Consider the following 26,225-nt stretch of genomic DNA (forward strand, 5'->3'; position numbering starts at 1 on the left):
CAGGGTTCCCCAAGAACATGGAGCTGAGAGGTAACAGCATGAATCCTATATTTATAATGCTTGCAGATAAAAATGTTTTCTTCCTTTAATTTTATAACCTATGCTTCTGTTGAACAACAGCGCACATCTCCAGTTCCTAAGTCTCTACAAAGGCATGCAACTACAATGGTTATGAAATATTTTGAACTGCATATAGTCCATATACGTATAAAAAGTAAATCAATGCCTGTGCTGAAGAATTATCTACAAAGATCTTTTCTGAGAATCCAGAAGAATTCACACATAAAACATCTTCCAACATTCAATCCAGAGCTTGATTCTTCTCCAACAAATGAGAAGAAAAATCAGGAAGATCCAAAAGAAGTAAAAAGAATTACTTGTTTAACTGATTAATATATTAAATTCAGCTAACAAATATTATTAGTGCATAATTCATTTCCACTTCAATATCCTTCTTTCTTCAGTACAGCTAGTGAGACTGGGAATGCTGTACATGGTAACAGTGAATGACCAATACACACAAACTCACAAAAAGGGGAGGTGGGGTGGGGAAGGCTCTATTTTCATACCACTAAATATTAAGTCTATATCCTGCCCTAACAAAAAGGCTCAGGAGCTTTTGACAAAACCCACTTATAGGATCCCTCAAGCAGCCACCTAAAACTTGAGACCTCTAACTCCTCCTCTCCCCTACCTCCCTGCCTAAACCTCCATATAAGCAAATCCTCTGGCCAATCCCAACCATGCCACCCAACCACCATTTATTTCCAGATATAAGATCTCTTACTACTTCCCCCACTCCTTTCCTATCCACTCCCAATTCCCCTGCTTCACATCCAAGGATAGTGTTTATTTTCCCTTGTGCATTTTCCTGGACTCCTGGAGAATTAGCAGTTTGAATAATGTACCACGAAAGAAAAATGAAAATAAACCCATGACAAACAACAAGGCCAAAATAAAGATAAAATGAAATTCTAGTATGTCTGTATTAACGAAGTAAAAAAGTATCACCTTACAGCTTCAAATATAAAAGAAGACAGCCTAAAGAGGTAAGTGAAGACCAAAAAAAATCTTCAAATAAATTGAGCCAATTCAAAAGTGCTCACTGAAGTCTGTGAAGAGAGAGGCTTTGCTTTGCCAGCAGGAAGAAATCAGGAATTTTTTAAGGCCAGAAATCTAAGGCAAGGAACTGACTATGAGGGGAAGGGCAGCAAGAAAAAAAATAGCAACTGCTGCAGCTGTTGCAGCCACAGTCACATTAGCAGCAGGGTGGCAGCCATAAGTCACTGCTGCCTTCCTGCATCACAGCTGTCCCAACTGACTTGTTATGCTGTTATGACTTATTATGCCTCTATAAGGCTGCCACCCCCTTCAGTTTGCAAGGGATACATTAAATGGGAAGATGGCTGACAGAAAATTAAGTCTGTTAAGTGCTTGATGCAAGAATATTAAGATTGTTTTGAGTATATTTGTGATAGAAATATCCTTGAGGCAAGCAAAGGAAGTCATGTTATCTTAGATAATGCATAACTTCACAATTCCTCCTAATTTCAGGCCAAGCAGATCCTTGGAGTACAGGAGCCTCAGACAGCTGTGGTCATCCTAATAACAGTGTTGTCCCTTAAACTGATGGCAAACAAAAAACAAAAAAAGTTGAGTGGACTTCCTAAAGGTTTTACTCCCTTCCAAGTTCAATCCCACAGACCTTTTAACATTATCTCAAGTAGTCTCACTAGACACACATGAAACCCAAAGAGAACATTGGCAGGCTTATTGAAACAGGTAATCTCATAAGAGTTTGTATCATACATTTTCCATATAAAATTCACTGTAGGATACATCATTTTCCAGAATCTGAAGCTCACACATTTTATAAACATAAGTTACAGCCACAAGGAAAGTTGCCTTATGTGGACTTCCAAATTCTCTTCATAAGATGGTGCTGTACAACATTTCTTGAAACATGGGGCAAACTGAAGAGCTTTCAGATCTTGTAACATCACGAAATAATTCTCAAGAGTCAGCTTTGATTTTTGGGTCAGACTAGAAGAAGAATTTTGTAGTGCTAAACAAGGTGTTCTCCTTCAGCACTCTTACTGGGTTCTACTGAAGATGATCACTGACATAAAATCCATTTTATGAAAATGCAGAGGTCTATACTTTTTTCCCCCCTCAGCGTGGCTAAGTCCTAAAGCAGTGATTAAAGCAGCAATTCTCAGAGCCACACAGGGGTACTCTGAATCCAATGAGGGGTGCCTCAAATTCTAATACCTTCTTTAGATCACCTGATGACATCCCGAAGCCTGCATCCAAGAGTACCTATAAGCATTCACTCCCAACACAACAGCTTTCATGAGGCCTTACCTACAGCTAAGGTCACTAAGACCAGTTGCAGGAACAGATAGTCAGCTGTTACTGTGCTCAGATTTTCTAATCAGTTTCTTTGCAAGTATGATCAGTACATTCAAAGGGCAATATCTGAACTGAAAAGTTGTTTCATGCTTCATCCTTGCTGCCACTACATCACAGGAAAAAAAGTTTCATAAGCCTGTAGAACTGACTATGTTGAACTGGGGTATGACTCCTGAGCAACCATTTTTGGAGAAAAATTAATTTCTAGATCAACCTATCACAACAGTCTTAGCTTTGCAGTGTTAAAATAAAAAATCCATTAAAAATGTAACCCTCAAATCAGTGAACAGGACTTGGGCTTCTTGCAGAGTTTCAAACTGTTCCATAAAAACAAGTGTTTAGTAAGGGCATTGAAAGCAGTTTATATCTCAGAAAAAATACCACCCTCTATTGTAACTCTAATTGGCTCTATACAATTGTTTCCTATCTGAACTAAGCAACAGATCACTGAATGTGTGACAACACTTTACAAAAGAACCTGAGAATCATTTCCTGCCTTTCCCTTCCCACCCAGATTCTGAAATGAATGTCATGACCTTTCCAAGTTAACAGTGCTTCATAAAGACAGGTAGAAAAAAATCACATCAAATGTATTTTCTGATGTCCTTCTCCCTACCAGGGTTAAGTCCAGCTGTCATTTTAGTCCAGTCATTTTGGAACCTCTCTTAGAACAAACAGGCTGGGTGACAAAGTGCTACACAGACTAAACAAGGCAGGTCTTGGGGGAATTGATGTATGGTAAGGTAAGAAGAGCATATTTACAGGTATTAGCTATTCTGCACTAACTCCCCATGGAGTACAACTCTTAAGTACAAGAGAACTGACTCTACTCCTTTAAAACAAAAAATAAGCCATCTCACATGAAAGCCCTCTTGGTGCACACTAAGACCATTAGTGGAGCTAGTGGAGCACTGTAAACTCACATTCTAGCTTACAGCACACCTATTTCACATACAGATAAGCCCTATATCTGGGTCACTGAATGCCATGGCACTAGGTAACTATGGTAGACCCATATCAAAGTGGAGTAAATGTCTTTGAATGGTGAGATTTTTGTTCCCCACCCTACAACTGACCCCATCAAAATAATGGGCAAGGAGGGAGGAAAAATCTTTACGCTGGTACATCATATTTCAATAACGAAGACAGGGAGGAGAAGCAGGTGGAGGCACAAAGTAAGAGTGGGTGTCAAAAAATTAGTCCTTGATAGAGAGAGGGGTGACATCCAACAGTCAAAACAACAAGACTGTAATCATTTTTGTATACATTCATCTTTATGGAAGAAAGTATTTTATTACAAAAAAAATAAATTCGGTAAATGGCGGAAGTAAAAAGTCTGAATGAAATGTATTAATGTTAATTAACACTTGAGGTAGAATTATGTTTCTTTCAATTGGGCCCATTAAAGGGGCTTTAATATAGATTTACACAGCAAGCTGAAGATTTTCAAGTACAGATAATGAGGCAAGCTAGCACTATTTTAACCCCTCTGGAGTATAATTGGTTGATAAGGTTTTGAAACATTACAAGGTTTAGGACAAAAAGATTAGCTTTAGTTTCCTCAGATCAAAATTGAAAGCTAATTAAATAACACAGTTATAAAAGGGAGTGAAAAAGGTTTAATGCTACTTTAATTCAACTTTAATTTCCATCTTCTAGGAAAACAAGTGAACATATTTTAAATTTAATTTATTTAGAGCTGAAGTTGTAGGAAGAATGAATGACTGCTCTCCTGTTGTTCTCTTAACTATTCGTCTAAAAAGAGTGACATTCATGTATCCCAGTGTTTTTGATGTATTCTTTAAAAAGCTGTAGCTACTTCACCTAGTGAAGACAGCAAGCATTACTGCCCTCCCCCCAAACACACACAGAGTAAACTAATAATCTCATATCACATAAAACACAACTTTTGAAGAAAAATGGAAAAAAGGGAAAAAAGATTTTCAAAGAATACATCCTTCAAAAGAATATGCACACACCAAAAAGGTAAACAGTCTATTTAATAAAAGAATCAATATATAAGTCTTATTCTTGAAAAGGAGGCACTCAGGAGTATGTTTATGTCAGGTATCCCTGCAACCAAGTGGGAGGAGAGTTTTGGATCAGTGACGTGGCTGAGTACACACATTCAAATAATCTGAGAAAATTATCCCAGGTTGATCCCCCTGATAGAAAAACTTACTCAGAGCTGTCAGCTCCTGAGGCCCTGGAGAGTGGCGAGCTTGCAGGGCCAATACTGTGCAGCCTGTGCAAACATCTAAGACTCTCCCTTAGTCTGCCTGGAGACAGATGGCAGCAGTGATTGGGCAGCCCTGATTGGCTAACTTAGACTGCCCATCGTCAGCCTGTGTTTCCCTACAGCACAATGTGGGTATTATGAAGGGGACTTGTTCTGATCCCTCCTGGAACAGTGAAGTCAAGCAAGCAGCACAATGTTTCTCAGAAGGAGGAAGGTTAGGTGGGAGGGGGCTCAGGCTACAGGACTATGTTCCCTTTTTAAAGAAGCCAAAGCATGTACAGACATTCAGTCTCCCAGGATAAACTCTGGTTTTAATTTAAATAAAATTTATCCTGATTTATTCCTAGTTGCCCACAAGTCATTTTTCTCCTGGAGGGCCATCTTTACTCTGGGAGAAAAAGCCTGAACATTTGTATACTCAGTTTCTCCTGGGAGAGCAGCTACTCTCCCAGAAGAAACTGAATGTCTGTACAAAACCTTAGTGTTAATGTCTGATAAAAACGTAGAATAAGATTAGTATGTCTGTCTAGATGGTATCCTTAATCTGAAACTAGAGATAACAGACTGACTTATTAGACAAAGGCAAAAAAGGCAAAAACTTGGACTTAATTACCAATAAAATTAATCCAAAGCAACAGGTCATATGTTAGATGGAAAAAAACAAAAACAAAAAAGTGTGTCTCTAGTCATAAATGGTTTTGTTTGGGTGTGAACAGACATAATACTTGGACAGTTCCAAGAACATCACTAATTGGGAAGCGGTTCACAGTTGTCCTTGGATAGAAGTGTCTACACACACTGCTAAGGGTTTCAAGTAGAACCCTCACCTTTTACACTTTACACTGTTGCCACAACATGATTAGGGTCATACAGAACCAAACAGAGGTACAGCAATGGAGGGGGAGGAGGTCATGGGCCCTGGGCGCCAGCTGGGCCAAGAAGATGCAGTGCCTTCCATGTTTGGTGTGTGGCCCATCTTCCCGCCCAACGGGCTATCCATCTCTTTTCCGGTTACGGCTGGAAATTCCGTCCGCCACCCCTCCCCCACAGTGCCGCGATGTCAATTTCCCCGTGGAAGTGCCACGGGGCAGGAGAGGGGGCTCCGTGCCCTGCTTGGATTGTTCCCAGCAGGGGGATGGGGAGAATGGGGGAGCAAATACAAAGATTAGTACCCAGGCGCCGGAGACCCACAGTACAGCACTGGAACCAAAACATTGTCTTCCAGGGGTCAACACACAGAGTTTCCCCTAGATTCCCCCAAACAGGGAGCAAGACCCAGACTAGATCACAGGGCTGTCATGAAAGGGTTGCCAGGTGGTGGGGAGGCTGTATGGACCCCTGCTCATGATTCCCATGAGGCAGGGAGCTCTGGACCCTCCCTCCCCCCATCCTCACCCCCAGAACCCTCCAGCTTTTCCAACCCCAGGTCTGGAAAGCCATCTTGTCGTTTTTAACCTCCCTATTACAGACTGAGGGGGGGGAGAGAGGATTCAATTTGGAGAAGGAGTTGAAGGGGTCATGAGGTGTTTCTTGCTGCTGAGATGCCACTGCTTCTCTCCACTCAACCTATGGCCCATACCTCAGTTTTCCTGCATGGCTCACTTGCAGGTCCCATGCCTGTACCTGCTTGCACACTTTGCATGGTGGTACCCAGACATGAGGTGACCAGGTACATATGTCTGTCCATGCACATGGCACAGGTGGGGGGCTAGAGGGGGGAGAGGAAGTGGGGGGGTAAGCTGATTTGTTTGAAACTTCCCACAGAAATAATGCAAGGAATTTTTTAGATCTCAAGATATCTTTGTCAACATTAGTGAAAGATAGTTCCCAAAAGACGCAATGTATTTGAAACAAAAATTACTGCCTTGAGAATAAAGATATTTTTTATAAAACATCTCAGCTCATTAGAATTAAATGAATGATTCTCATATGAAGTTCAAGGACATTTTTTATAAACTATGTTTTAAATGCAGAAAGATCTTTCATCTTAAAAAAAAATTAAAAGGAAAGTTATTCTGACTGAAACTTACAGTAAGTTACCTGAAGAACACACCAAGAAAATTTTAAGACATGACAATTTTTCTTAAGTTAAAGAAAAAAAAGATATTTGAAAATAGGTATAACCAGAAGCCAACTCCAAGTTAATCTGCATTTCTCCCAGGAGGGTACTTTAAACTTTGGCAACAATCTTCTTTACAGCAGGACAATGTATGTTGAACTGTCTAAAATTCAAGCCACTAGAGACAGAAATACATAACCAGAAATTAGAAGACTATAAAAATTTGGATGAACAGTCTGCAGTATTTCATGCAAAGCAGCTAGCAATCTTTTCAACAAACCCAGCTCCAGTCTGACGTGGCATATAAACAGCAGGGGGCTTTTATATTGCATGTTTTTTGTCCTTAAATTGGAGAAAACTGCCTTTAGGAGATGGAATATATAGATAAAGGTGCTTCATACAGATTACCATGGGTTGATATAGGGATGCCTTGAGTCCAAAAACTAATATTATTATTGTAATATTTATCTGTTGATTGTATTCACATTGTTATATTTACTACTTCAGCCTCTGCACAGAGAATGAAGGATTATGTGCAGGAGGAGACCAGATGACCCTGTAGCATTAACAGCTTTATCACAGAATCATGGAAAATTAGGATTGGAATGGTCCTCAGATCATCTACTCTAACCCCTTGCTCAAAGCAGGACCAGCCCCAACTAGATCATCCCGGCCAAGGCTTTATCTAGTCAGGTATTAAAAACCTCCAAGAATAGAGATTCCATAATCTCCACAATCTTCCAAAACCTGTTCCCGTGCTTTACTACCCTCCTCATGAGACAGTTTCTCCTAATAATTAACCTGAACTTCTCTTACTGCAACTTGAATCCCTCGACTCCTTGTTCTGTCATCTGACAACAGAGAACAGTCTAGCTCCATCTTCTTTGTAGTTGAAGGATGCTATAAAATCCTCTCTTCCCTTCCATTCTCCAGACTAAATGAGCCCAGATCCCTCAGCCTCTCCTCTGAGGGCTGTGGCACGACTTCTATTCCTGTTGCCCTCCGCTGAACTCTCTCCAATTTGTTGACATTCTTTCTGTAGTAGGAGGCCCCAAACTGGACACAGTACTCCAGATGTAGCCTCACCAGTGCAAAATTGAGGGGAAGAATCACTTTCCTTAATCTGCTGGCAACATTCCTACTATTGCAGCTCAGTATGCCATTAGCCATTTTTTCAGCAAGGGCACACTATTGGCTCAGATTCAGCTTACTATCCACTGTAACCCCAAGGTCCTTCTCTGCAGAGCTGCTGCTTAGCTCATCAGTCCCCATCCTGTACCAGTGCATTGTTCTATCCCAAGTGCAGGACTTTCCACTTATTGAAGCTCCAGTCCTCCAATTTGTCAAGGCCTCTCTGAATCCCAGCCCTACCCTGCAGCACATCTACTACACTCCACAGCTTGGTGTCATCTGCAAACTTTCTGAGGGTGCACTCCATCTTCCAGGTCGTTGATGAAGACATTGAACAGGCCTTCCCCAACCCCTGGGGCACTCCACTTGATATAAGTTGCCAGATAGAGCCATTGATTATTACCCTTTGAGCTTGATGATCAAGCCAGTTTCCTATTCACCTCACAGTCCATTCATTCAACCCATAGCTTGCTTACAAGAAGGTTGTGGGAGACCATATCAGAAACCTTGTGAAAGTCAAGGAACATCACATCCACTGTTCTTCCTGCATGCACAGAGCCAGTCATCTCAATATACAAGGCAATCAGGTTGGTCAGGCATGACTTGCCCTTGATGAATCCATGCTGATTGTTCCTAACCACCTTCTCCTCCAAATGTTAGAAATGGACTCCTTGAGGACCTGCTGCAAGATTTTTCCAGGGACTGAGGTGAAGCTGACCAGTCTGTAGTTCCCCAGATCCTCCTTCTTCCCTCTCAAAGATGAGGACTATATTTGTCTAGAAGAGATATACATGACAATGGGAAAGCAGGCTAGAAGCAAGCAGCCTGGCAGCTCCTTGCCAGAACAGTCTGGGGGCTGAGAAAAGCAGAAGAGCTCAGATGGAGAGACAGGAAAGGAAACAACTGAGTATCTTTGGGGATGCTCAGGGTTGTGTGGGCTGAACCAAGGACAGAGGGACTGTTTAACCCAGAGGCAAACAAAGTCCAGCCCACAGGCTGGATTGGGCTAGCAGTGGGCTCCATTTCCCAGCAGCCTTTGCCTGCATCACTGCAGCTGATTTCCATGGAGACCCCAGCAGTAGCAACACTGTAACAGCATGGGACCAGGGTTTCCATGGAGACCAGCCCCAGCAGTGCTGGCACGGAGGTGCTCCAGAGCTGGGATCTTGCAGTCGTGACAGCATGGTTCAGAGCCAGGCACAGCTGTGATCCACTGACTGTATGCCTTGGGCAGGGGCGTGCAGGCAGTGAATCATGGCTTTGCCCTGGGTACAGACCACATTATCACCACTATAAAATCCCAGCTCCGTCACTAGCATACCTCCCCTCCCAGCCACGTGCCCTGCCAGCACTGCTGGGCCAGTCTCCATGGAAACCCCAACCCTGCGCTGTCAGGGAGCCACCACTATTGGGGTCTCCATGGAAACCAGCTGCAACAATGCAGGCAAGACCTGCAGGAAAATGGAGTCTGGCTGCTGGCCATATTTACTGTTTTGTCCACCCCGACCTTACCCTTTTGGAGGGGACAGAGAACCTCTGATTGGTTTTGGCCTCTCCCAAATAAATTCCTTTACTGCTGTGGTACTTGGAACTGTGGGTTGCATAGAGGAGACGAAGGTGGTGATAGAGAGGAGGTGAAGTCCCTTTCTCAGGTGCAGAACTGGATGTTTGCTCCTTGAGTCAGGACCATGGAAACCCAAGGAGAGTGAGGAACTAAAATGTTGGGGTCTCGGAGCAGGAAGGAGAAGTCAAGCCATGGCCAGCTTCAAGGGGTACTCTTAGAGACCATGCAAGGCCATAATGGTCCTGAACAAGCATCCACTGTGACAGTTTTTCAAAAACCATTTTTTTGTCTTATATTTTTCTATACCTTAATGTCAATAAAGAACCAGGAACTAAAAGTCATTTTATCTACCTGCAATATGTACTGAGATATTCAGTGTGAACTCTGTCTCATCCCTCATATAAGATTTTTCAAGCCATTATAAACACAGTGGCAAACACAAGCCCATCTTCTGTTACATACCATCATTAGCTAGACTGATTACCAAAAACTGAGCCACAGGTCTTAAACAAGGGAATGCAAGGAGCAGAGGACCCAATCATGTGAAAGCTGAACTGTGTGACCCCTCTTCAGGCTGCATGGGCAGCCTGCAATTCTTACCAAGTCAGCTAAGGGCTGGATCCTCCTGAAGAAAGGCCCACTTGCCATATCTTGAAGCTAGGGGGTTAACAAAGCAACCACAGGCTGTTGTTCCCCCTCTACTGCAGCTGCCTTTGCTTTCCTGAGAAAATACCTATATGTATTTTCAAAGAGAGGTTTTTTTCCTTTCTTCTACCTCGCAAAAACAAGATGCATGTCTTCTTCAGAGGCATATGGTATGCAAGAACACAGTGTTCATTTGTGCATTTCTTAGACTTCTTAAGCTTTTGTTTGCAAAGAGTAGGAGCAGTAGCTATATGCAACTTTTAAAAAGTTAAAAAAAATAAAAGCTAAAACTATATCAGATACAAGCATAGAAGATTTCACTTTTAATGGATATACACGGATGTCTGTAGGTTTTCAGATACACATTTTATATAACAACTTCCTTCATGACCACTTCAAAACACTGGTCAATAAACAATCTTTTTCTCCCCCTCCAGAATTCTAAAAACATTGAAAGAAAATACAGAACATGCTTTAATACCTGGAACAATAATGATGAAGCTTAAGATTCTATGGACTGTGGCAGAGCACCTTTGGATGCCTGCCACTTCAAGGGTTTGAGCAGGCTGCAGACCAGCCTGCAAGTGGGAGCAGACCCAATCAAGTGGTCACATGGCAGTCAGGAGACTGCCTGACTGGTGGAGTGCTGGGCAGCCTGGGTATAAGACAGGGCCCTAAGAGCAGAACCAGCAGTTGTTACAGGTATGCCACTGAAGTAACATTGCCCAGTCAGAGATCTGCTGCTCCTGGAACACCTGGAGATCAGGGTAAGAACTACGGGGATGGAGGAGGTTCCTGGTCCTAGGACAGGAAACTACACCCTGCTGGGGTTGGATAGGGTGGTGGAGCTGCCTGTGGAGGGGCAGTCTCCAGGAAATGCCACACCTGTGCCTCCCCAGAGAAAGGTGAGGATGGGGCGCTGTAAAGCATCAGCCCGTGTTGCCTTGTGGGTACCCTGTGGAGGGGAAAGTCTAGGGGAGCACACCCCAACAGAAAAGCACAGGGCCCTGGCCCATTGAATGGGACTGAGGCGGGGTCCAGGTATGTCAACAGACACCTGAGTGGGCTGTAAGCCAAGTTAGGGATCCAGGCACATTGACAAACACCTGAGACCCAAGGGGCGTAAGGCCCACGAGCTCAGTGAGGGGCAGAGTAGTGGCCCAGTGTAGGACAGAGAACCAGAAGCTGCATGGAGTCCATGGGGGCCTGAAGGACTGTGCGTAGGCTGGCTGAAAATAGAGGCCCCAGTGAGGAGGCAGAGTGGAGGGCATGTGGCCAAGGCATGTCTGAGGATGCTTGAGGCCAAGTTTGTGCCAGAGGCCAAGTGCAGCCTAGCTAAGGGGCTGTGGGAGTAATAGTGGATTTGGATTCCACCTACAAGGCACGGGACACAGTGTAGAGATGGTTTGGAGCCATGTATCATGCCCCTGGGCAGCCTCCCACATAGGAACAACTATTTAATCCCAACAAAGGCATAGCAGGTGAGTCAGGTGGGTGGACTGCCCTAGACAGGTGGGCGGGCCAATGTTGTGACTGGCCTTGTAATGGCCCCATTATACATGGACAAAAAAAGAACTAGGTGCAAAAAATGCTTAACCTTACTTGACATATCTAAAGCTGTGGAAATACAGATTTAGAAGTCTGAGGGAGAATTTGGATGAAATTTTAAAATCACTATTACACGATGCAGAAAAACACACAAATCAGGAGCTAGGTAAAAGGAAATACAAATTGGGTAGAACAGTTTTTATTTCAATAAATATATCTGCAGAGTAGCAGATGCAGAGCTAGTCAGTTCTGCACCCAGAACAGCAGGGGCACAGGCAGCTGCTTCCAGGCTGCTGGTAGTGGCAATCAGGTCAGCAGCACAGCAGTAGCTCTTTCTATGCCCCCAACTAAGTTAGTGCCCAGAGTGGTGCTTTAGGCCCAACTCCCTCCCCAACACCCCCCAGGTTTTACAACTGCAGAACAGAACAAACAAGAGTACTTTGTCAACCTGACAAATATTGCTCAAACAACACTTGAGCAACATTCCTTTTAAGGCCACATTCCAGTTCAAAAGTTCGGACTGCTGATAGTTAATAGGAATGCAGGTATTTAGTAGCTTTTAAAAACACATTCAACTCTAGCCCCACTGAAGTCAATAAAAGGTTTTGCCACCATCATGCTAGAATTTCACCACAGAACATTTAAAGTAAACATTTGCATGTGGTTTGTTGTAAATTTCAGCGCCAACAGTTATGTTGCCATAATAATGTAATTGTAGTGGAAAGAGATCAGCAACAAAAAAACCCCCTCTAATTTATTTTAGAACAAAGAAAAAAATTCTAACTACAAGGTTCTTAAATCATGTAAATAACTTAAAAGAACAAAAAATGCTCCTTAAAAAGATCTACTTGTTCAAATCCACATTTAAATAAGTCATTCACACATTAAATTCTCTGTGATTCTCATAAAAGTTACATCCAGAGAAATTTAAGAAGCTAGTTTAATATATGACAGTAAAACTAAAACAAAAAAAAACACAGGCTGTATACAATTAAGATTCAAGTAAATACACTATTAGCATTTTAAATATATATTTCATATCCTTCTGAAGAATTATTTAAACACAATAAACATACCACAATTTCTTAGTTTTACAAATAGCTTTAATAATTATATTATATATTCAATTGCTTTCTTTTTGCTTTTTTCCCCCATAGTAAAATTCATACCATTGTGAGTTAGCATAGATGTAATGCAGAAATCCATGTGATGCGGGGCCATCCCCAGGCCAAGTATTTCACTGGCCCACCCCCTGTCTAGGGCAATCTGCCCTGACTCGCCTGCCACATCTTGATGTAAATACGTGCACTCCTTCTTGCAGCCCTGGTGTCCTGGGCCACAATACATGGCTCTGAACTTCCTCTAATATGTGCTCTATGCTTCGCAGATGACATGTAAACTGCTGACATTTCCTGCCCCTTACTGGGCTGAACTCTGCCCCATGCTGGGCCTCTACCACTCTGCCCTTTTCTGGGCCTCACCCATTCAGCCCTACTCTGCACAGCCTTTCAGGTCCTACCCTAGCCCTACTCTACACAGTCCTTCAGGCTTCATTGCTGGCATGCTCCAGCTGGCCTACATGCAGTCCTTCAAGCCATCCTCAGGCCTTTCCCTACACAGCCTGTGGCTTTCTGCCCCGCACCAGGCTGCACTCTAGTTAGGCCTCTCACCCCTCACAGGGCTGCACTCTAGTTAGGCTTCTCAAGTTTCACACAAGTCTTTTCTGCTCTCAACAGACCTGAATGGTGTTACCCTTTGCCTTTCCCCTCTATGAGGTAATCCACCAGGTCACGGGGGCTGGGACTTTCAAGAATCCCATACCTGCCTTTCACTGAGGAAGCACAGGTGTGGCACTTTCTGGGGACCACTGTACCACAGACGGCCCCATCAACTCATCCTATCCCACTGGGTGCAATTTCAGGTCTTACCCAGAATCAACAGGACCCAGAAGCCCTTTCCTGGAGCTCTAATTAGTTCCTAAACCTAACGTCTCTACCCTGCTGTCGTCCACTTTCCCTCCACCCTCAATCTCTCCCATGCCTGGTCATATTCACCCTGGTGTCACTGAGTCACTCAGAACTCCTTTCATCTGGGCACCAGTACCCAGGCCCAGACCCCTAATCCATGGTTCCTGCTACCAGGTAACATTATGACACCCGCGGTCCTGGCCCCAGGTTGGGCCAGTCAAGGTGCTGGGCTCTCCGCAGCCGGGCTCACCTTTGCAGTGGGCATTCGTGTGTCTTCAGCCTCCTTAGGCCTTGGCCCCAGCTCAGGCCAGCCAGGGTGTCCCTTTGCCTGACTAATCACTGGCCCTCCGCCACACTTCTCCCAGGCATGTCTACCTGTCCTCTGTTGTTAAGACCACTCTGGACCCTCTACTCTGGGCCACCGTTCTTATCCTTCTGGTCATCTACCCAGCACTTCAGATTATTTCTCTAATGGCTCCCTGAGCTCTTCTCTCCTTACCCAGATCTGCCTCCATGTTTAGGCAAGCAACAAACCTAGCTGTTGATCCCCAGGACCTCCCTTCATAGGCCCTGTGGCACAGCCCTGCCTGGCTGGAAAACCCTGCAGGGTGCCCCAGAGCCTCCTCCATCCCCAACTAGCTCCCCCTTTCACCTGGTATGACACTGCTCACTTAGCTGTTCTGGTTCCCTCCTAGAGTAAGCTCTCCCTCCTCCCTAGCAGCAACAAAATCCAATGCATCTGAGCTCTAGAACTGCAGCTATTCCAAGCAACCACTACAAGTACTGATCTTTGTCACCTGTTAGACCTTACTCCCAACAACAGAGCCTCACCTAGGATTACTTCCCAGGCTGGCAATTCCACTTATTTCTTCTACAGCTCACCCTGGCAGTTTCCTCCTCCAGGATAAACTCTGCTACAAGCCCTTCAGCTGAGAGGTGTTACTCTTACTGTTTCCAAAGACTATCCTTATACTCTAGCTGGTTTGATTCTCACCCAATCAGGCACCTGCCCTAAGGTCAGGTGGCCACCTGATTGGGCCAGTGCACACCTGTGGGTAGCTTCACAGCCTGGCTGCTTCCCTCCAACCTCTTAAAGTGGGAGGCACACTTTGTGCCCTGACACAATCTGATACAAAGAGTGAGCAAAAGACCCATGTCTGAAAAGTGCTAAAGACCTATTGTCTTCCATGTATGCAGAAAAAATTAAGATTTAATCTAATTTTGATATTCGAAAAAGCAGGCAAATTTTGTTCAGACAAACATTAATACATAAAAGTTTCAAAAAAAATTAAGCAATATTACAGCACAAGTTTAACATAAAAAAACAAAGGCAACATTCTCTCTGTCAAATATCTAAATTAAGTGATTTACTTTTTGTACAACCAGTCTTCAAAAGTCCCCTTAATAACTCAGTCTCAAATCTTCATCTTATATTAAAGTCAGTTTGATTTGCAAAAGAGATCCAGTCAGCTTTTTTAAAGTTCCATTTGGGCTTTAGAACTGATTTGATTATTGGAATTTGAATTCCAACTTTATATAAAATTGTCCTATGTTGACTGTGTGGGAAGTTGTTAAAAACCTTGCAGTGTATAGAAGGGCTGGGTCGTTGTGATTTCTGTGTCATGAAACACAAGTCAGGTGGCTAGTTTTGTTGCCAGAGGGCTGAGTGGAAAGTAGCTCAATCTTGCACGTTGTAGACTAATACAAGGTCCTCTCTCCCCATGTGCATGAAAATTATGACATGTGGATGAAATAAAAGAAGCAGCTAAAATACGTATCCCAAGAGGATATAGAAAAGAATATATACCAAGGTGGAATAAAGACAGAGGATGTCTTTATAAAGAATTTAAAGAAAAATGGCAATTTCACAACTGCCACTGAGCTCTTACAATCTCTGGATAAGGCTCAAAGAAAAAAGTGGTTACATACAATGGAAAACCTTAATTTCACTCACTCAAGCAGGAAGGCTTAGGCTCTCTTATGTCAACTGGGCTCTAGCACTGACCCAAAACCCGTATTAGATTGGAAGCAATAGCCAATCATATCACTACCCTGTCTAAGACTCTCACTGACAAGCTTTTAACAAGACAAGTGAAATCATGTTTAGAGTCAAACAAACACTCCAATGCATCATCCTCTTCCTTCTCCCAACCTTGTACTGTACATGACATGCAAAAGGCTTTTAGAGCCATAAGGGAGGGGAAAGCTGCAGGCCTGGTGAGATTTCCAGAATTCTTAAAATTCTGTGGCCCGAAATCCATTCAATGGCTAGCAAAGTTTTTTACCAATATTTTGGAAACTGGAAAATTACCAGTCATATTTAAGAGGACAAAATAATAGCAATTGTAAAACCTAGGCAGGATCCCAAGAAAGTTGAGAAATACCATCCACTACCCTTAACTGCAACTTACAAATTATCAAAAAGACTGATATATAATTTTTCAGATCCTATTCCCCTTGAGTAAGCAGGGTTTAGACCAAACAGACAATGCTGCAATCAAATCATGGCCATGACTACCAATATAGAAAATGGCTTTAAAAAGTCACTAAGAACTGCAGCTGTTTTTCTTGATCTCTCGGGTGTGTATGATACAATCCGGAGACAAGGCCTCATCTTAAAGTTCTTGGACATCATACCGTGTCTTAAAATTACTAATTTCCTAGACAACGTGCTTAGCAATAGATGGTTCCAGATTTATTCTGATAACATTGGGGCTAAGTACAGACAGTCAACAAGCCCGAGGCTAAATCAATTCAGTCATTCCAGGTTACTCTAAACTGCACAGATTAAACTGAAACTGAAGTGAACAGACATTTACCTGATTTAGGAAATGAAGCCACATCCCTGCAGTGGCCCAGGCCAGAAGCTGGGTGGCACTAGAGCACAGCTCTCTGACTGTGTGTTCACTTCCTCTTCCTGCTGCCCCAAGGCCTCTGGGATTTGCAATCCAAAATCAAAGCAGCAGGACTCTGCAAGGTTTCTCATCACTTCCTCTTCCAGGTATCTCTGGGATTTGCAGTGCACAATCGCAGCCAGCAGTAAGTTTGAGCAGGGGAAGAGGTGTTTAAAACCCCCTGCCTAGCCCCAGACCCCAGCCGGGTTTGCCTGGAGAGGGTAGACTCCCCCTTGCAGACTGGGCTACATCTCCAGCTGGGCTTGCCCTCCACATCACCTTGTCAGTCACCCCTCAATACTCCAGCTAGGGAGCCCAGGGCTGGAAAGCATGGTGGGATGCTGGGGGACCGTGATTTAACTTGAACCAGGAAGGGGTCTGGGACAAAGTTTCATAAAGTGGTTTGACCCAAATCAGTTAAGTCTGATACTACATTCAACCAGGTTTATCATAAACCAGTTTCAACCACTTTGAAACTGGTTTATATGCACTGAACTTCTGTTCTGTTACAGGTTTAAACTACTTTTTGATCACTTAAAGAGGTTTATGTGTAACTTCTGTTCCTAGCCTAAGAGTAGACCATATACAATGAACTTCCACAGCAATCAGTCCTTGCGCCTCTGCTGTTTAGTCTTTACACTCATGACCTTCCAGGCACTCAAGAAAATTCATATACAGTGACAACGTAGCCCTTGTTACACAACTATCTTATTTCTGCAGAGCAGGAATAATATTTATATCTTATCTGAATACTTTAGATGAGACTCCACGCAGCTGCTGTAGGAAGCGCTGGGCAAAGCTGAGGGGAAGAGGCTGCTTTTACCCCGCACCAAGCACACCTCTGCCCCACGAACACTGCTGTTGCTGCAGCTGTTAAGTGTGAGCAGGCAAGTCTGGAGCAGACACAGGGCAGGCCGGGGCTGCACACAGGTCCCTGCCAGTACCGCAAGGCTGGGGCCAGCAACTACACAAACAGTCCAGCATGAAGCCACCCCAGCCCCACTGCGTGCCTGGCGGATGGCAGGACACGTCATGGGCAAGCAATGTGAAGCTGATGCAGGGACAGAGTCAGGGCTGTGCATGCATGTGGTTGATCCACTCCCGCCAGGGTCAGTTCGGAGTGTGCATGGGGTGCACTGGGGCACATGGGCAGGGGGGGCTCCCATGCGCACCCTACTATACCCACAAACCCCATAACTACTCTCCCACACACACACAATCACACATCCCATAAACACCGCTCCCCTCCCACGCACAGAGGTCTCTGGGGGGAGCCCATGGCTCACTACACGCACCACCACAAACACGCACCCAACCCCCACACACACCCCAGCCTGGCTGGACTAGCTCTGGGCAGAAGCATCTCTGCAATCCAGTGGGCCATATCGCCATGGCCTCCAGGGTGAGGTGTGGCAGCAGCAGTGGCATAGAACTATACCCCCCCATTGCTGCCAGGTCAGCAGGAGGAGCCTCACTTTGGCGACTATGTTGGTGCAGTACAACCTACTGTGCCAGGTCCTACCTGCTGGGCCACAGAGGTGGCGGCTGCTGCCCAGAGCTGGTCCAGCCAAGCTACAACCTTGCACCCTGCTGTAGGTGCAGATATCTGCCCCCACACCCCCTGACACATAGCCTTTGCCACCCCATGCATCACCTATGCCTCCCTCGTAGACTTACCTGGAGGGAGCTGTGGGAGCTGATCTCCACCACATGCACATGTTGCCCCTTAACCCCTGCATCCCACTCCTCCCAGCCCTAAGCAGCCCCTTGCAGGCTGTAACTCTGCCAGCCTGCAAGCAGAAACCTGCAGCTTCCCGGGTTTTTCCCCTTTTAAGGAGAAATCCACATTTTGCCAAGTTTTTTCTGCTACAAATGAAAAACCCAGATCCCTGGTTATAATGGTACTCCTAATTATTTAGGAGTACTCCTAATGGTACTCCTAATTACCCTACATAAAACAATGTCCTATAAAAATCATTTAATTATGAGAGCAGCTAAGTAAAAAACCCATAATAATTTGCTTCAGAAACTCACTGGGAATTCCTGGGGAGCTGATGCTGAGAACAGCAGCTTTAGCACTGGTCTACTCTTCGGTGGAATACCGTGCCCCAATCTGGTTAAACAGTTCTCATACAGCTCAACCAAGCAAAGTGAATCATTACAGAAACAATATGATCTACCCCTGTTTAATGGCTCCCTAATCTTAGTAACATCCTCCCCTGTTTAAAAAGAAAAAATGCCTTATCTCGATTATGAACTAAAATTTAAAAATTACTCTCAGTTGCCTATACATGAAAATCACTTAAACCCACCATGTCCAAAATTAAAATATAGACAGCTCGCTTGGAGAACAGTAATTCAACTTGAGCAAGATTCATTTAACATCCAAGATGCCTGCAAAAGTGGCTCAATTCACCCTCTAGTACAGAAGATGATTATTACAAATCCCACCATTAGACCAGCTGGCTTTGATCTCCCTAGACATCTTTGATCTTTTCTCTAAACCAAATTAGGACAAGACAGAGCAGATGTGGATTTCTTTTACATGGAAGGGACTGGACTAGCTCACCAAACTGCGACTGTGGTGCCTCTTTTCAAACTCTGAATCACATCACATCTGAATGTCCTCTTCATGCATTTAATGGAACACTACTGGATCTACACAATACTACATCTGAGGCAAGCAGCTGGCTGCAAAATTTGGACATAAAATTATGAACGTGTTTCTCCTTGTGTCGTAACTACTGTATCATCATTCACTAAATAATAAAAATCAAATCCTCAACATATGGAAAATTAGATCAGGATCTTCCTATAAGCATTCACTGCCCGAAACAAAAGCCTCAGTTGCTGGAAATACATTCTCTTGTTTACATAATATAAAAAGGGAACACTACCAAATCAAATTTTTTGCACTTGTGCATTTCAAATTTTGTAACAATTTCCTCCTATGGTATCAGCCTTCAAACACAGCTGAAAATAAGTATTTAAAACCTTATTTTGCAGCAATGAGCTGCTCAAAAGGCTGGTAATAAAGGGACTTTTCACTTCTAGGTCCATCAAACAAGCAGGAAATAAACTAATCTAAAGTTAATTAAAATACCCCTAAAGGTGACAGACTGGTAGACTGAATAGTAGAACTTGAAATGTTATAGAAGACATTTTATAGAAAACAAATTTAGTTCCTATTACTGTCAAACTAGGTGCATCTACATGGACAATTAATCTGAAGCAATAAACTACAGTATGTATCATGCCAAAGTGTATTGCTTCCAGGTGCCACATTTACATGTGCACCCAGGAATGCAGTATGTTGAGCTGGGTCAGAGCAGCCCCACCTAGTAGGGGGCCCCAGGGGTCAGCCTGCCAGCCCAGGGCTGCTCTGACCCAGCTCAACGTGCTGTAGAGGGGCTGGCTAGGACACAAGGATGCTTCAGTGTGGGGGCTAGCCATCAGGCAGCCCCATCAGCATCTACACGTGCACTGCTGCACAGTAAATAACACCACCACAGGATAGTACTTGTATTTACAAATATTAACATACAGTGACATTTATTAGTTTATGGGGGCCTAATAGAGCCTCATGTATAGATGCAGAGACTCTACCATAGAACTAATTAGACAGCTCTGCAGTAAACATCTCGTGTAGATGCACCCACAGATACCTTCATGAGCAGTAAGTTTACATATTAATTACATTTAAAGTCTCATTTCTTCAGATGGGCAAACAAAAAACACCCCCAAAATATTTAAATGGGTTTGAAAGCTCCTCTCACTATGTAATTCTGTGTTGTGCTAAGACTGGATTTGCAATCATCAATACCCCAGTTCCTAAAACAGTTTGGAGAACAAGATGAGTATCAAACTCAATACCCTGGACTAGGAAACAAGGTCAAGATACACTGTCTGTATCCTCTGCCCCCAGTAATGTCCAAATCACAGCAAGGTACATGATCTAACTAGTTCAATAACTAGGGAGAGAAGGGGAGGAGTTTTAATCATTGCTACATTTTTTTTGAAGGCTGCATGATTCTTCTACACACACACACACACACACACACACACACACACACTGGGTACTTTAAAAACAAATCCATTAGATCTGGGGTGTCCAATGGGTGGCCCTAGACCACATGTGGCTCATAAAGGGTTAATTTGCAGCCCAGGGGCTCCTGGTAGCCTCTGGTCCCCTCCTTGGTCTAGCTGCTGCTGCAGTCAGGGTCTCCAGGCTCCCCATCCTTCTCTGGAAAAGGAAAGCCTTCTCCAGCTTTTACTTCCTGCTCCTTTCCCAGGGAGCAGGACAGGTCATGAAGGTGGTGCTGCTCAGCACAGCACAGAACTGAGGAACCCAGCAGAGTAGTGCAGCAAGAGCACATGCTTATAAAGACAAATGGGGGGCCACCTATCCACTCATTGTACAGCAGTGAGAGATGGGGCCACATGCCCACAATGAAAGGGAAGGCACCAACCCATACTGTCAAGAGAGTTTGCATCCAGGGAGGTTGGGGGAGGGAAAGTGAGAGGGACCATAGGCTCCACTGGCACAGCCCCTGGCCACTAGGAATTTGGACAACCCTGTCTTGGATTAAGAAAAAATTGAATTTCAAGGTGACATCAGCTTTAACCTTTTCATTAGATGTTCTTCTCTTTCTATTTAGAAACCTCAAACTTTTAGAGTAGCAGTACTGCGAATCAAGACGTTCTCCTAAATATTATTTTTGTACTCTTAAAATTAGCCATAGAACTAATCTAGTAAAAACATGTCACGCAGCAAGCAGGCCTTTTACCTCTATTACAATAAGAGGTCCTAGCCAGGATAACATTTTACACTATTTACTTGGATTTTATAGTGAGTTTATTTGGGGAAAATATCAGAAGTGCCCAATATGCAGCAATTGTTCCATTAAACACCTGAGAAACATTGAAGAATAAAAAGACATATATGCTCCTGCAAAATCATTTACAAAGAATTGCGCAGAATTATTCATTAATTAAATTCTAGTAAGGCCAGTGTGGGCTGTAAGTTATATTTTAAATGTGCTTATAATACCCACTACTTGTGCTCTAGTTATTATATACTCTTCATACAGATATTTTTTACATTGTCTAACAACAAAGAATACAGAGCAATTAGTGTAAAAGTACCACTCAACACACAACTGTTTAATAAAAATAACAGGCATATAAGCATCACATAAGGTAAATGTTAGAAACAGGGTTAGATGGGGTCATTAAGGCCTTAAAGTACCCTATGGTAAATAGTCACCTCAGGCCATGGGAGTGTTCCAAGAAGAAAATGTCTTCCAGAACTCGTGGGGGAGCATGAGCTCCACCAAGCACCCAACCTTTACCGCTGGACACTGATGAGGAATTAGACAATGCTTGTGTGATGACTGTCTGCATTAAAGACTGTCTACATTAAAGACACTGCACCACTGATGTTGCTGCAAACTATATGTCAGTATTTTGCTAACAGAAATGCAGCAGAAAGCCTACTTCCCCATTATGATACTATAAGAGATGCAATACACCAGAGTGTGCACAGTGATGCTCTCTTACTTTAAAAGCAAGAAGGTGCATGTCAGTGCAGAAGCCCAACTGTTTTTCCCCCTTTTCTCCCATCATCCCTTAATCTGACCATTACTACTTCTTAATTTACATTCTTCCCTGAACTTCAGAGAAGGTAATAATTGAAAGGTTATGGGGAAACTTGTTAAGGGAGTTCACAGTAATACCTCAGTTAACAAATCCTCTGGGAATGAAGCTCCTTTATAACAAAGTCAGCTGCTTTCTTGCCAAAAAAAAACAAAAATTGAAAAAAACCTGCAGCTTTCTCATTTTACCAGAGAAACCCATGGATTTTACATTTTTGCAATGAGCTCCCTGCGGGCTGGCAGAGTTCCAGCCTGCAGGGAGCTGGGAGGGAGTGGGAGGAAGGCAGTGAGACAGGGGGCACCACATGCATGTACAGTACAGGCACATAGCCCCAGGCAGCCTGCAGAGCAGCTCCAGCAGGTACGTGGGGTGAAAGGAAAATTAAGGCCCCTGTAGGGAGGGAGCTGGGCAGGTCTTGGGGACTGAGGCTGCAATGCACAGCTGCAGGGCCCCAGCAGGGAGCAGGATGGCGCCAAGGGTGGCTCATCCGGGGGAAGGCTAGAGCCAGCTCCCCACTGCTGCACGCAAATCCAGGGGGCAGGGGGAACCAGCACCCCTCAGATCTGTATGCGGGGCAAGCGCCTACAGCAGGCTTGGACTCCTGCCCCGCTTCCCTCCTCCAGAGCCTCCGCAGCGCTGCAGACACAAGCCAGCGCAGCTGGGATAGCAGGGCTGTATGGGCATCTCCTTACTGCTGCAAGCTCCTCTCCTGCTGCCCTGTTGACGCACCTCCTGGGCATGCCACTGCTTTGAGGGACGCAACCCCATGCTGTTCCCCTCTGTGCAGCCCTACATGCAGGGGGCATGTCACCAGGGCAGCACAGGGCTTACAGCTGTGAGCAGCTTCTTCCTGCAGCTCAGATGCTCCCTGCCATGCCAGGTAGTGCCCGCCAGGATGTGGAGGTCCCAGAGGCGGGAAGCAGTGTGGAGCTCACAGTGGTAAGCAGCTTATCTGTGAGGACCCACTGTTCCCTGCTCCCCTGCTTCCCTTCCCAGGGGCCTCCACAACCTGGCAGGTGCCACCCAGTGCAGCAGGGAGCAGCTGAGCCATGCGGAGAAGTTGCTCACTGCTGTAAGCTCTGCACTACCCTGATGATGCGCCTCCTGCACACAGGACTGCAGTGAGAGCGGCAGTATGGGGCTGTGCCCCCAAAGCAGTGGCATGCACAGGAGGCGCTTCGCCAGGGCAGGGCGCAGCTCGCAGCAGCAAGGAGATGCCCACAGCGAGGTGATCCCCGCATAGCCCTGCTGTTCCCTGCCCACTGGGCTATGGAGGCTCCAGGAGAAGGAAGCAGGGCGGGAGCTTGAGCCCACAGCCTGCGCCTGCTCTGCACACAGATCTGGGGGATGCAAATCCCCCCTGCGCCCCAGGAGTGCAAATGGTGGTGGGAAGCCACCCGGGTCCATAGCCCTGGCAGCTGGAGGCCCCCTCTGGCAGGGCTGGGGGAGCAAGGGCTGTGAGTGGAGGGCGAGAGGCACCAGAAAGGCTGTGGGTGAGGGGATGGAAGTGAGAGACATGAGCAGGGCAGGGGAGCTGTGGATGCCCTTTAACTGAGTATTTCATAATATTTTCCTACTGTGCCACCCCCCTCCCAAACGCTCCGAAGTGTCCTGGAATGCATCCCTATGCCTTCTATGTTATTTCTACCACTGGTAACACCATTTCTGATAACAAAGTGACGTCATGGAATGCATCTACTTCGGTAACTGAGGTATTACTTTATTAATGGGATTTTTGTTTTGTTTGGGGTTTTTTTACATTTGGTGGATATTTACTCCAGGACACTTTTAGTATAATAAATGGATTTTATTAGGATCGTACATAAAGTTTTTTATAAAAGTGTTTATCATTTTCTCTAAGTTTAAGAATTATCAAAACAAAATATTTTTAGGGGGGTTTTTATGTTTTCTTAATTTTAAAATGGCTTCGATCAACACTTACTGTTTTCCCCTTAACAATTTAAAAACATTCACTTTTAAGTGATGGGCTGAAATAAAGAATTCAAGTGAAAACAAGTACAGTTCATGCATCTATTTATTATATGTTTTGTCAGTATTTTTTATACTGGTATTTGACTTAGGTTGCTAAATATTATTATATATTAACAGTTGAATACATTAAGTACTACAACTAGGTTAACACATTTATTATTCTCTTTATTTAAAATGTGGGTGTTCCGGAATATAAAAAAGTAATATTGTTGCAGGGCAATAAGGTGCCTGCTCCTCTAAGAGCAGAAACTGCCTAGGGAGAGAGCCTAAAGAGCCAGACAGAAGCCCACACGTGCAGGTTACTATCACAACAGGCTAACAAGCAAATTAGCCTGCACCTGCACTTGGTCAGCTGACTGGAAGAGGCAGGGAAGGACCTGCGCATATATGGTCCCAGGGCTGGTACTAGAGGTTTAGTTCTCTAACAGTAGCTAAGGGGAAGGAGCCTCCAGGGAAGAATTGCCCAGGGACCGCCTGATATGCTGCAGACTGGACTAACAGGGCTCCAGGAGCTCAACAGGTACAGCAGGGCTATGTAGGGATCACCTCGCCTACAAAGCGCTTAGTGCTGGGGGAAGTTTCCCTTTTTAAAGGGACAGAGCACACCCTGAACTGCTTATATGTTATAGCCCAGGGGCTCATGTTTAAGTTGCTTTTTATAAATACCAGTGGATTGGGCTGAGGCTATTGGGGAAGGAGAAGGCCTCATTGGGGACCCACTATGGTGTAGGGACCCCAGCACCAGTGTGGGGTACAGAGACTGGCCTGCGGAGAGCCCAGCACCAGTGTGGGGCGCAGAGACTGGCCTATGCAGAGCCCAGCACCAGTGTGGGGCACAGAGACTGGCCTATGCAGAGCCCAGTGAAGACAAGAGGCTGAGCTGTAGCAAGGCCCCAGGAGAGACAATTTTTAAATGCCATCTGTGAGGCTTGGGGCATGGTAAAGGGGTGGTTTTGGAGCCACATATCTAGTCTAAGGCTGAGGGTGTCTCGTGAGGCATCCATTTTGAAGCAGGACCCCAAAGAGGTCTAAGAACCCACAGGGTTCGGTGGGGTCCAGCAAGACTGTGTCCAGAATAAAACCTGAAGGCAGCCTCCCGATTTATAATAATTACAAGCAAGACATGGCAGGCAAGGAAGAGGGTGCCTGTTGGACAGGACTGGCACAGTCAAGGAGCCCTAGGGGTATCACGGCCATCCCTGGGGACCCCACCCCATGACAAATATATAAAACCCATCCAACCAGACCATGGAAATCCCAAGTCTATTCATAACTAGAACTTTCTTTAAAAATAGAGCATACATTGCAAAGCCCAAGTTATCAGAAAAGAGAACTTTTCATACTCAGCCAGAAGTCAACATAATCAAAACTTGCTTAGCAGACCAACACAGAAAGCAAAAGCTAGAATACAATACCTTTCTCTGAAAAAGCCTAGTGTACTCCCTCTCTACCCATTTAATTATGAGCACCCATTTAATTATGAGCTCAACTGTTGTGTTATCACTTAGTTGTCTTCTTTGAGAGACCTAGTTAAAAAAAATGAGGTACAATGATGTCAAGTAGGTATTTAAATACATCAGGAAACACAAATCTAGCAATGTTGGATAGAACTCAGTTATAAAAGCATCTTGGCATACTTTAAAACATTTTACCAACCTGTTCTAGCATCTCTATTTTGTTGTCTTTGACTTGCAAAATTTCTAATACTTTCCTGTCCTTGACTTCAGCTTTCTGTTTTTCTCTAGAAACAAAAAAACAAAAAGACCCTTTATTAGTCATAATTTGCAGCTAATCATTTGAATTTTTCATGTCCTGATAATGAATGTCATTTTAAGGCACAGAAAAATTAAATTATCTGAGGCTGACAGCCTTTGCAGAATTAATCAGGCAGCATATGGCAAGTGACAGCAAATTACATCTGCAATAGCTAAGACAACTTTATTCAAAAATAAATAAATAAATAAAAACACCAGGACTTGAAATGTCATAAAGGAAAACCTAAACTGATCTGCATGGTTTCTTCCGAAAGACATTAGGGGTCTACTCAGTTCAAATAGCATAAGCAGCTTTTTCTTGTTGGCATAATGCTAATTCAGATTTAGCTGAGTTTGTGAGGCTT

The 26,225-nt window shown here is 44.3% G+C and overlaps 1 protein-coding gene across 5 annotated transcripts in view; it reads right to left on the reverse strand.

Annotated features, from left to right (window-relative positions):
• CNTLN (centlein) overlaps positions 1 to 26,225 on the reverse strand; it is a 474,592-nt gene that overhangs the window by 378,910 nt on the left and 69,457 nt on the right. For all 5 annotated transcript variants that reach the window (XM_019517543.1, XM_019517544.1, XM_019517542.1 and 2 more), the window contains exon 3: positions 25,763 to 25,847. In XM_019517543.1, coding sequence (XP_019373088.1) covers positions 25,763 to 25,847 — 85 coding nt within the window. The remainder of the gene's footprint in view (positions 1 to 25,762; positions 25,848 to 26,225) is intronic.

Source organism: Gavialis gangeticus, unplaced genomic scaffold (assembly GCF_001723915.1).
Source record: "Gavialis gangeticus isolate Ggan-Ray unplaced genomic scaffold, GavGan_comp1, whole genome shotgun sequence".
In the NCBI taxonomy this organism is placed as follows: domain Eukaryota; kingdom Metazoa; phylum Chordata; order Crocodylia; family Gavialidae; genus Gavialis; species Gavialis gangeticus.